Raw genomic sequence first — 13,259 nt, 5'->3', positions numbered from 1 at the left:
TTCTAGCTTAGTGAGGAACTCCTCAGCAAGGCTTTAGTTGTAGGGTTTATGTGTGGACAGAAAGGGTTGTCCAGTATAATATGGATATGTTTTTAGCTAAATTTTAAGCTTCTTGGATGCAGGGACTATCTCATTTGTTCTTGTGTCTGTGTGTTTTCAGAATAAGAATAATCTTAGAACTTGAGGGAAGCCTGGATGGCTCAGTTGGTTAAGTGTCTGCTTTCGGCTCAGGACATGATCTCTGGGTTCTGGGTGTGAGTCCTGGATCGGGGTCCCTGCTCTGTGGGGAGTCTGTTGCTTCATCTGCCTCTGCTGCTCCCCCTGCATATACTTGCTTTTTCTCTCTCTTTCTGAAAAATAAATAAATAAAATCTTAAAAAAAAAGAAGGAATAATCTTAGAACTTGACTATATGCTAGACAAAGAACTAGGAGATATGAAAAGTTCAACTTTTTTTTTTAAAGATTTTATTTATTTATTTAACAGAGAGAGAGATCACAAGTAGGCAGAGAGGCAGGCAGAGAGAGAGAGGAGGAAGCAGGCTCCCCACCGAGCAGAGGGCCCGATGTGGGGCTCGATCCCAGACCCCGGGATTATGACCTGAGCCAAAGGCAGAGGCTTTAACCCACTGAGCCACCCAGGTGCCCTCAACTGGTATTTTAATATTTGTAGAAGTTGTGTGGCCCTTATACCCTATAGGAATGCCATTGTCTATTCTAGTTTTAAGGTCTTTAGAGTTAGGCAGAAAATATTTTATGGTTTTCAAGTTAAAAGTCTTTAGAGTTACATGGAAAGCACAAGGCTTGTCTATCTTTAGATAAAGAAGAGCAGGTTACAATCAAGTAATTAACCTTCCTGAGTGTGGTGGAATTCTACTATTAGACTAATGACTTAGTAATGTTATCATCCCCACTCCCCTGCCTTTGAAATGGCTAGCAGCTTTAAGTAAGGATTAGTGTATCCCATCAAAATTGATGACAGTTTCATTATTATATCTGGTTGTGGATAATACCAATATGTTAAGAAGGCAACCCTCATGATATTAAATGGGATTGTATAATATCTGGTGTGAGAATGTCCATAGCTCCAGATCTCACACCAGCTGAAATTTCTGGTTAAATGTTATCTTGGTTAACTTAGATGATAATTGTCTTCTGTAGTGGCTAAGCATCTTTCAACTCCAGGAAGATTTAGAGCCAAGAATATAATGTCTAAGAGAATCAAAGCTGCAATAATAATATTTTCCTGTTAAGGAATATGTGCATATTTGTTGTGGCTAGTGAGGATGATAAGCATGCAATTCCAATTTGGAACGTATTATGGAATAATGGAGATCTGTGATTTTTGTTGTTGTTGTTGTTACCTAATTTATGTTAAGTACTTTTGGGAAGTGTTAGGAGAAGTTTAGGCGTATCTTACTTGTAAGGCCAATTTACTAGGTTTATAAAAGTACTTATATGTAAATTAATATACTTTATTGAATAAGACAGTTGAGGAACTAAGAAGGAAATAAAATATATTACATTTTTAAATGTAGGTAAAAATTTTGGTGGCATTTAATTAACCAGGTATGAAATGATATTAAACATTATGCAAAAGCACCTTAAAAATGGCTTCTAAAATCTGCCACTTTTGTACATAGGAAAAGTTTTATAAGCTGTACTTAAAAGGTTTAAGAAATAACTGAATTTTTCCACTTTTTAACTTTAACAAGTTGAATTATTTAAAAATCAAAGTAAGCTTCTAAAGAGTACAGAAATTACACTTGTACAGAAAATACAAAACAACTTATATCAGCATGACCTATAGCATTCAATGTATTTCTGGATGTGATTGATTTGTTTGTTAGATAATGAGGGAAGATTTAATGTGGACTTCATACTGGGTAGCATACAGTCTTGCATTCATTAAGATTTCAGGTATTTATTGAAAAAAATCAGTATTTTGAACAGACTTCTGGATATATCATAATAAAATATTTGTTTTTAGTCTGATCACAAAAAACTAAAATTTCTAAAGTTCTTTTTTGGAACTAGAACTTATCATTCTTCACTTCTGTGAAGTCTCTTGATTTATGGAGAAGATGTCCTATTCAGTAGGGGAAGGTGAGTCCTGTCACTAAATGCTTCTGGGTTAATTAATATTTATGGGGGGGTCCTGACCCCTCCTACCTCACACCATATAGAAAAATTAATTTGAAATAGAGCATTACCTAAAATGTAAAAGGTAGTAAGGATGTGTTTCCAGACGAAAACATGGAAGGATATTATCATGATCTGGGGGTAGCAAAAATTTATTGAACTGGACACTAAGGTGTTAAATACAAAAGACTGATAAATCAGAATTCTAAAACTATGAACTTCTCTTCATGAGGGGACATACCATTAAGAGAGTGAAAAGGCAAGCCATATACTAGGAGAAGATATTTGCAATGCATATATCTGACAAAGGACTTGTATCTAGAATATATAAAGAATGACAGTCAATAAGAAAAGTCAGACAACTGATTGAAAAAAAAAAAAAAAAGAAGTGGACTAGGGACTGGAAAGTTACTCTGCAAAAGACCATGTTTATGTGGCCAAAAAGTATTGTTGAGAAGGTCCAACATCCATAGTCCTTCAGGAAAGACAGAGTACAGGCACAGTGAGATACCAGTACATCCCCATCAGAATGGCTAGGATGGAGCAACTGGTACTCCCATACACTGTGGATGCGAGTGTGGAATGGCATCACCACTTTGGAAAACTGTGTGGCTATATTTACTAAAGCTAATCATACATATACCCTGTGATCCAGCAATTCTATTCCTGAGTACATAACTCCAAAGAAATGAATGCTTATATTTACCATGAACATAATCCCCATATTCATAGAAGCTTTAATAATACCTTCAAATGGAAAACAGCTCAAATGCTCATCAATGGTAGAATAGATAAGTTGTCATTATATTTAAACAATAGACTACTGCCTGTCATTGAAGAAAGATAAACTCATGCTACATGCAGGAACATGGATGAATTTCATAGGTAATGTTGAAAGAAAGAAACCAAGCACAAAGTATGTACTGTAGGATTCCATTTTTTCTGAAACTGAAATAGGCAAACCTAATATATGATAATGTCAGAATAGTGTTGACCTTACTGGGTGATACTGGCTAAGAGGAACCATGAAAAAGCTTTCAGGGATATTGGGAAATGTTCTATGTCTTTATCTACAGGTGGTTATATGGTATTAAAACTTACTGAGTTGTGTAATATATGTACATTTTACTGAATATATGTTGTTATATCAGTGAAAAATAGATTTACAAATTTTATGAAGTGTTGTCATCCACCTACAAAAGAAGAACGTGAGCCTTATAGATGTTAAGTGACAGGCTTATGTAATCAGTAATTGGTGGACCTGGGAGTAAAAAGGCACCCAGATTTTTGGATTATAAGTCTAATGCTGACTTCAGATCACCATGCTGTTCTATGTGAAGGTAGGAATTGTGTTTGCAGTGTTTTTATGTCAATATAACATCCAGCACAGTTCCTATACTTATTAGGTAAATAATAACTTTACTGATTTGAAAAAATAGCAATCATGTATTTGATGAGAGTGCACATTAAAATTCTTAATCCTTAATGTTAACTTCAAATCCTAGGTCCTCTCATTTCTCTTTAAGCTTTGTTTTTTGCCTCTTGATTTCTTAACAAATAACTTCTCTTAGACTCAGAAGTCTTATATTTTTTTTTTAAAGATTTTTTAATTTTTATTTATTTGACAGAGAGAGATCACAAGTAGACAGAGAGGCAGGCAGAGAGAGAGGTAGAGGGAAGCAGGCTCCCTGCTGAGCAGGGAGCCCGATGCGGGACTCGATCCCAGGACCCTGAGATCATGACCTGAGCCGAAGGCAGCGGCTTAACCCACTGAGCCACCCAGGCGCCCAGAAGTCTTATATATTTACTCCAGGTTCTTACAGCAAAAGTATTATTAAGAACTAATTGGAGCTTATGTTTTTATATTTTTTATTAGACAGGGAAAGACATGTTTCTCTGTTTATTTAATCCTGGAGTTATAGGTTATAGATTAATATAATAGCAAAATAAGATTTTTTTTTCTCTCTTTTCCAGAAGTTAACTTCCAGCAATCTGGCTTATGTTCTTGGACATACCTAGGACCTGTTCTAAATTACTTGCATAGAATTCTAACAATGTATGAACAAAAAAGGGAGAATAATCATTAAACAGAATGCTAGAAGAAATAGAGCTCATTAGATAGGAATCTTAAGAAGGAGCCTATATAAAAATTGGAGAAAATTGTGTTAGTGTCTTAACATGGTGTGGAAAGAAGGGCCTCTTTGAAAAAGGTTTTTTTTCCCTTTGATTTCTGGTTTGAAATTTGATTTTTGATTTCACAGAGGAGTGGTGCTATAATACAGATAGTTCTCTCTCTGTTGCCTGATGTTTTATGCAGATTTGCCAGGCAGTAATCCAGTAGCTCAACTAAGGATGGGGACTCTGAGCCCATGTCACCAGGACATGTGTATTTCTGGAACATGCCAAAAACTTTGTAGAATTCTGTAATTCCACTTTTTTTTTTCAAGATTTTTATTTATTTGTTTGACAGAGCGAGACACGGGCAGAGAGGGAACACAAGCAGAGCCGGTGGGAGAGGGAGAAGCAGGTTTCCCACAGAGCAGGGAGCCTGATGGCGGGGCTGGATCCCAGGGCCCTGGGATCCTGACCTGAGCTGAAGGCAGATGCTTAAGGACTGAGCCACCCAGACGCCCATGTAATTTCACTTTTTAGGTGCTCAGATCTTTTACTTAGTGTTGTTGTAGTGTAATCACATTTAAAGTTTTATTAACTGCTGAGTAGATAATGTGAATAATTAAAATTTATGTAAGGTATAAGGAACCACACAGCGCAGTAGCTTCTATGTACCTACCAAAGAGTGTAAGATAAAGAACTGTACTCCTACCTCTGAAGACCCTTTATGAGCTTTTCTGCATCCTGTTCCACTCTCAGAGTAAGACACTGTGCTGAACTTGGGATTTATTGTTTCCTTGCCTCTCTTTACTTTTTTTTTTTTTTTAAAGATTTTATTTATTTATTTGAGAGAGAGAGACAGTGAGAGAGAGAATGAGCGAGGAGAAGGTCAGAGAGCGAAGCAGACTCCCCATGGAGCTGGGAGCCCGATGCGGGACTCGATCCCGGGACTCCAGGATCACGCCCTGAGCCGAAGGCAGTCGTCCAACCAACTGAGCCACCCAGGCGTCCCTCTCTTTACTTTTAGTACATATATTTGTGTCCCCAAATGGTATCCTATGTTGCTTACTCTGTGTCCTTTGAACTTACTTCTTCATTTAACACTAGGGTCAGGAGATTCATCTGTTGTTCCATGTAGCTATAAGTCATGTTCGCATGTATATTGTATCCATTATGGGAATATATAATAATTTATGTATCTGTTCTGATACTGGACATTGGGTTATTTTCAGGTACTGGCTATTACAAGCAGTGCTGATAAGAACATTTACATATAATAGAGATAGTTAATATGGCTTAGAAAGGGGCAAATACTGGATTTTGGAGGAAATTAGGATAGAAAAAGGCCTATTTCTTCCCATTCCTAGAGGGAAATAGTGGAGAACTGGGCACAGTGTAGATCACCCAGTGTTTGATCTGTGTATCTACCAGCTGTTTTCTACATTTGGAATACTGGGAGCTAGTACAGTGTCATCTTCTCTTTGACCTTCAGGGCAGAGGTTGATGAGGCTGTGTAACCTTACTGACGTCTCTCTCTCTTTCAAAAGAGGCCAGTAAAAGAAGCCGTGAGACTTATTTTTTTACCCAGCCTGGAAGCTGTCACTGAGTCCTTAAATTGAAGCATGACATTGTGCAGTGACGCGCTAATGGGGGAAGTACAGAGCAGAATCAAGGATGTCCTTTGGGAAGTTGACAGAGTCTGTTACAAATACAATGTCAACCTGCAGCGAGATGGAACTGAAGACTCACAGAGCAGGCACACTTTCGTGAGATGTGCGACTTGCCACTAGGCACACCTGGCTTCTGGAGCAATGCAGACCATTTATGAGCCTGTCAGAATGTTGAGTGGCAGGACAAGGGCAGCAGCGGCAAGCACTTGGAATGCCGCCAGTGCAAGAGATTTGAAATAATAATTCTCCCAGCACCGCTTTCCTGAGCCGGATGCATGTGCAAAATGGACTACAGTGGGACTCGAAGTAACTGTCAAAAAGCAGGCCTGGGCGGGGAGAGCACAAGCTGAGGCGGCCGGCCGAAGAGGCATTTCGGGATTCTCCACCCTTCTGCCCTAAGCAGTGAGGCCTAGCAGGGCAAGCCCAGCAGCTCTCAAGCTGTCTGGTATGCAGCTGGAAGGGACGGGGTTGCTGTCGGGGAGCAGAAGCTTCAGGCCTACAGTGTGGCTAGAAAGCAGGCCCACAGACAATGACAGAGTATTTGAATAGCAGGCACAGCTGCTAACAGAAGGGTAAACTTGACGTGTGTTCTGCGTGCTGGAGATTGTTGCTCTCATTTTATTGTCTTTGGACCTTACCGGTGGGTCTGATTCAGGAAAGTCATGTATGCCTGCCCAAATATATAAAAATAAAAGTAAAGTTCTGCTCTACTACTTTCCACACCTTCATCAAAATGGAATAGAAGTTCAGTTGAAAAATAGTGGTTGAAGTGAAATAGTAGGATCAGAGCATGTAACATTTTTGTTTTTGTTTTTTTAAATCAGTCTCATCACATTTTTATTTTATTGGCAGATGCTTAAGAGACTAATCATACACTAGAATTAATACCAAGATAATATCTTTATATTTGAAAATGACTTGTAGCCATTGTACTATACACTCTTCTCCAGTTCCTTTTCTGTGATTTTTTTCACAAGATTGCTTATTCATCTTGGTCTCCTCCCAGGGCCTAGCACACTAGTGGCCACATACCTCCTGATAGGTGGTCAGTAAATATTTAGCTGGACTGAACTCCAAGAGCTGCAATGTTAGCGTGTAATAACCTAGTAGACATCCAGTTTTCACCAGCTTCCCTTACCCTTAGCCGTTTCATGTAGTGGTCTAATTTCAACAGGCTGAAGATCCTTTACTAGACCCACAGTGTGTCAGCGGTCTTTCATCTTTGTGGCCTCGAGTTTGCATCCTTCCTGGCTTTTCATCTTCTTTTCCTGTTTAGCTGGATTCTGAGTTACATACAGGTGTCACTTCTGCTATCAGAAAGAGAGACTCCATGATGAGTTAGATGAATTAAAAGCATGGAGTTGGAAAGGGATAATAATAGGTATGGCATATGGGTAAAAAAAGGACTGTGTGTATGGGACCTGAAGGGCTACAGGTATAAAGGCAGAACGGTAGAGAGAGTAAAAATAGGAAAACAGAGGCAGAGACAGTCCAAGGAAGAACAAAGATTAGGTCCAGAGCATATAGTGTCCCCCCACCCCCGCCAAATACCCAAAGCGAGACCTGAAGTACTGTGCTCAGAAATCTCAGAATTTTGCTGTTAACATATTTCATATTACATGAAATAAAATGTACCACTTTATGTACATTGTTACATTTATGTATTTATTGTAACTTTTAAAAAATTGAGTTATATTTGGCATACAACATTTTATTAGTTTCAGGTATACAGCATGATGATTCAGGGTTTTTATATATTGTGAAAACCACCACAAATCTAGTTAATATCCTTCACTATACATAGTCCTCAAAGTTCTTAAATCACATGCACATGCACATATATAATTTGAATGATCCTGTAATTTTTTATTTTTGACACCATCAAAGCATGAAGAACATTTTCACACATAAATTCATTTGTATATAGCAAGATTTCATTGTTTAGCCCTACTGCTTACAATTTGATGACTGAAATGTTGGATTTTCCAATACAGAAGCAGAGGAAATCATTTTGATTGTAAATAAATTAGTAAACTAGGCAAATAGATGTATTTTGAGTTCTTGTCCTTTCAGCTTTTAATGCTTTTGTAAAAACTGAAGTGTAATTGACATTTAATATTATTTTGAAAAGCTTTTTTTTTTTTTTTTTTTAGTTAGTTTTGGCCTAGGACAGTAATGAATAAGTAATTTGGCTTTCCATTATACTATATTAGATGGAAATAGTCTGTATTGCCCTCTATTGGTGATTAGTAGTTATTTTTGACAAAGTAATTGCTGTTATATATATTTATATGTGTTTAAAAATTTTGTGAACTGGTATATTTTACAGAGGAGCACTTTTTTTTTTTTTTTTGAAAAACACTTCTAAAAACTGACCTAATAGTTGTAGCCATGAATTGGCAAAAGGGGAATCACTGACATTTGGGGCTTCTTGATTTAATAGTTCTGTTGACTAAAGTATTTGAAATACTTTTGCATTTGATTAATTTTCATTTTAATTTTTTCTTGTCAGAGCTCCACCTCAGATAAGGCGTCCCAATCGAGAAGTAAGACCTCTGAGGAAAGAAATGGCGGGAGTAGGAGCCCGGGGACCTGTAGGCCGAGCACATCCTATATCCAAGGGTGAAAAACCCTCTACAAGTAGAGACAAAGATTGTAGAGCAAGAGGAAGAGATGATAAGGCAAGACTTTCTTTGTTAACTCATTCCCTTGAAGCCCATGACTTTTGGTGCATATTATAATTTCTTTTGGCTTTTCGGAGTACCCCTGTTTTGACATGGAAGATATTAAAAAATCTACCTGCCTCAAAAACCTAAGCAGTCTTTGCATTTTGAAGGCCATTCTGCAATGCTGATAACCTCAGAAGTACATTTAGAAAAACAAATGCACAGATCTTTAGTAAAATGGATCTTGGAAAGAAATATTCAAAAAAGTTTTAAAACTTAAAATATATTTTAACAAGAATTCTAAATTAAAATGAGCAATAAATGAAAAATATTGTAGGGGAAATTCTTCCAAGGATGTAGATTTTTTTTCTCTTAATGGGAGAATTTTCCTTGGTTGGGGTTCACTGTGTACATTTACTTTATTTGGAAAATTGATAGGTGAATGAACATAGTGCTAGGTGGAAATTCTTTCCTGCCCTTAAAATGGACTTTAGATAATCTTACAGAGGAGGGAGCCAGCTGGGATGACCCGACCCATCTTTTAGCCTTAATTTTAGTGAAAAGACAAAATTAGATGTTTAGTGATAGCATTTCCCATTTTCATTGTGACCATCATATATGAATGATGATAATTATTGAATTGCCACCAAGAAGTTTTAAATTTTCCTAGCCAGAGGTTCAGGATATGTCCTCATGTTGATGCCATGACATTTATAATGAAAATATAACAACACTAATAGCAAGTTGTTATCCAAAATTAGACACAATGTTTGAATATTTTTGCCCTGTATAATTCCAGTCATTAGATCAGGACTCTGCATAGACCACCTTCCTCGGCCTTGTGCATATTTAATCTGTGGTAGAATAAAAGTGGTATTTTTTGAGTATTTCTATTCATGAGCTAGATTCAAAGGTAGATTCTGCTTCTTTTGATAGATTCTACTTTTTTTTTTTGTAATTTGCCAGAGCTATTATACCATATAGCAGTGAGTGATTCCATCTTTGATACTTGTTGGGATTCGTGAGGGGGCACTAATGAATGAATGAATGATTCCTGCTGGTGAAATTGAACTGGTTTTCTACCATTATCAAAACCCACCGAATAGATACTTAAAAATCTCAACCTTATGTGTCATCTTTGTTTTTTCCCTTGTTCTTCATTTTTGTCAGCTGACCTTGGTTTGCATTTTAAAGCATAAAGTAGGGGCTGAAGTTCAGCCCTTACTCTGCTGGTAGCTTTTAGGTAAATTTTAGAACAGGGTGGGGAACTTTTAGTCTTTACCTTAATTTAACATAACACAATAGAATAATTTTGGTCATGGTTTATTGGATGTTTCCCTGCTAAGCACCATTTGGAGTGATTAGATGGTAATTTGGGAACAGTCCCATGAAGTAGGTAGTCATCTTATAAATGAAGAAACGGAGGTAGAGAGGTGAAGTACCTGGCCCAAGGTCAGAGAGTAAGGGATGGAGCTTGAAATGGAATATGAACTTGTGCACAGATCTTTTCTCTCTTTATTTTAGGGTTTTTTTCATATTATGTAGTTAACCCTGCCAAACTATATTAAAAATATGGATTGGATTAGAAAGGAGTCCCAGAACAATTAACTAAATGTTGAGTGATTCGTAAGCAAAGAACAAAGCAATGAGGCAGCATTTGTTGAATGTCACATTTTTCTGGAGATTGCAAATTGTCTCTTAAAAAGTTCCAAGTAATTTTCTAACTCTTATTCTTTCATTGACATCTAAGTACTGAGAATGTCACTGGAAAGTAAGTCCTTTATTTGAGGAAAAAAAAGCAAAACAAAAAAAAACAAAACCAAGTCTGCAGTTGTTTGAAGATAAAAGATGTTTTCTGAGTCACTCTGGACACAAAAGGGACTACAATTTAGAAAAAAAAACTCATGCAAAGTTTATTAGATTTTGAAAAGTGTACTTGGTTCAGTTATTATTGTTGTAAGCACTCAATGCCCATTAGAATACTAGTGTCCTTAAAATTCACTGAAGGCTGTGATAGGGTTTGAGGGGGTTTAGGTGAAACTGCTAGATATCCATGGCCTTTGAATAATAATTTGAAAATGAGAACCTTGTATTGGCAGGCTCCTCAGAGATATTGTCCCCTTTGTGTTTTAAAAATTAGTTTTGTGTATTGCAACCACCTTAAAAAAAAATAAAAAGAATAGACTAGAAAATTCAGAATGCTCTAGTGATAGTAAGGACATTTATTTTGAGGAAAAAAATAAGTTATATGAATATATATAAAAAACTTAATCATAATTATATTAGTATATAGTAGCTCATCTCAAGTGAATTTATTATTTTGTGTCCTGGTCAAATGTTTGAAAATTGCTGCTGTATTCAAACCGCTTAACTTTATAGGTGTAAAAAAAAAAAAAAAAGGACAGAAGTATCTTTGGATTTTTAAAATTTAGTGTTGCAAACTATGTGATGGGGCGACTAATAATAGCAGTAGCAGATCTTACTCTTTCTTGAGTACACTTAACCTGTACTAGCCCCATTTTGAAGTCATGTATGTATATTGGCTTATTTAATTTCTATAAATTCCTGTGACCTCAACAGAATTTTCCCTGTTTTGCGTTTGAAGAAATTGAGGCACAGAGTCATACCTACAAGCAGGTGGGGGAACTAGGAGTTAAATTCTTTAACACCTGACTTTTTTTTTTTTTCCCCAATTTATTTATTTTCAGAAAAACAGTATTCATTATTTTTTCACCACACCCAGTGCTCCATGCAAGCCGTGCCCTCTATAATACCCACCACCTGGTACCCCAACCTCCCACCCCCCGGCCACTTCAAACCCCTCAGACTGTTTTTCAGAGTCCACCTGAGCTTTTAACCAGTATGCTATATAGTCTCTTATTTGAAAATGCATACTGTCTTATTTCAATGCATCATGAATACCTGTTTCTTGTAAGAGTTCCAGTTCATTTTCTGGGAGTGATTAAATCTTTTCTCCCCTCCTTTTTTTTTTTTTTTTTTAAACTGTTGACAAGCTTCGGGTTGGGTCCAAGCTTAAAAATAGTGTTTTTCAATAAGTAAAACCACTTTGTATAGTGATCTGTTGTTCAACTCTTAACAGTTTTTCTCTCTCTGAGGTTCACAGAGTCATCAAAAAGGCAGTTTGTTACCTTATTTAATTAACACACCTTTATTATGTGCATACTTAGTGTTAGTCATACTTGCTGGTACGGGAACACAGACTTCAAAAAAATGTGATTCTAGCTTCATGTTGGTTATTTTCTTATTGATGAGAGGGAGTGAGATAAATCAATTGACTTTGCTGTATTTTTCAGTCTTATTTGAATGTACCTGAGAAAATTTGATGTATTACTATTTAACTATTTAAGCCTCTAGTCAGTATAGAAATACACATAGAAATAACAAATGTATTTTTTTATATTGAAAAAGGATGGTCTAAAAATAAAAAAAATACTAGGTAGCAGAGGAAATGTTTCTATGTTACCATCAAAAATAAATTTAATTCCTAAAACTCTGATTCTCAAGTATTTTTAAGACTATGACTTTATGGTTAATTAACTCTTAGCGAAATGAGCTGTGCTTCTATTACGGTCTCATGATTAAAACGACATATGCTTTTAAATAGAATTCAGATTAAAGGATGGTAAATTATAGTAATAGAATTGATTTAAAGTTATTAAACTTAAAGGACTTCATTTCATTGAATTGCATGTAACAAATGGCTCTTTTTGAATACTTTGCTTCTCATCACTGAGGTAAGTCTAGGGATGTCTGATGTGAAGAGATGTTGTAAACTGGATTGAGAACTGTTGATAAGTGATTATACAAATGAACAGTGACTTCAGGAAAATTTTTCTTTTTCTTATGAAGAAATGGATGCTGTCTTATGGGGTCTATTTAATGAATAATGATCATCTAATTAGCAGTGTATTGTTAAATGTTCAATAACTAGTTTTCTGAAAAAATGTGTATATACACATTCACACATTTATTATAAATCTTACTGATATAAATGATGTGTAGCACATAATTTACAAATAATTAAATATATAGTACTCTTTACTGTAAATTCTGTAGAGTGAATGGACTCTCACAGGATGCCTTTGCTGACTTTTCCTCAGCTCTTTTTATCTGTAGCCAGCCTATGGTGGTTGCAGTTAACAAATGAATAAAAATGTAGTTCCGACATGAATGTTGTTTGGTATTTTTTTTTTTTCTGTTAATGAGTAAGATGAAAGTAAAACAGTAGAAATACATGTTGGTAGTTCACTCATTCACTGATTATTTGGGCAACTTTGATGAAGCAGTTAATAGTTTTCAAATAATGGAAAAATATTTCATTAATTTTTATGCTGTTTACAGTGTAACAGCTGTAGAAATGGCATACTTTTAAGTTTCATTTGCATTATTAATGTTTTCCCCATTATTTTCTTAAGTCTAGGCCATTAGTAAAGTAATAAATCAAGCCCTGATTTGTACTATCAGCTGATTTCTGTGATACAAATATTTTTGTGACCCATTTCAAGCTATGAACGTGATGTTGTGGAGCTCAGAGTTGAGATGAGCTTGGATATCCCTGTGATTGTGGGCCAGTGTTTTTGTTTTTTGTTTTTAATTACTAATTAGTAATTCTGATGTTGGGTAGCTCACAACCTAACAAGAGCAATGATC

The 13,259-nt window shown here is 36.0% G+C and overlaps 1 protein-coding gene across 3 annotated transcripts in view; it reads left to right on the top strand.

The window, feature by feature from the left end:
* The window catches only part of KATNAL1 (katanin catalytic subunit A1 like 1), an 85,696-nt gene that overhangs the window by 42,609 nt on the left and 29,828 nt on the right, over positions 1-13,259 (top strand). For all 3 annotated transcript variants that reach the window (XM_044249534.1, XM_044249533.1, XM_044249535.1), the window contains exon 4: positions 8,435-8,603. In XM_044249534.1, the coding sequence (XP_044105469.1) occupies positions 8,435-8,603 (169 nt within the window). The remainder of the gene's footprint in view (positions 1-8,434; positions 8,604-13,259) is intronic.

The sequence above is a fragment of the Neovison vison genome, chromosome 5, assembly GCF_020171115.1.
Source record: "Neovison vison isolate M4711 chromosome 5, ASM_NN_V1, whole genome shotgun sequence".
Classification (NCBI taxonomy): Eukaryota; Metazoa; Chordata; class Mammalia; order Carnivora; family Mustelidae; genus Neogale; species Neogale vison.
Note: the sequence above shows the minus strand (reverse complement) of the source record. Positions and strands in the feature narration are given on the sequence as shown.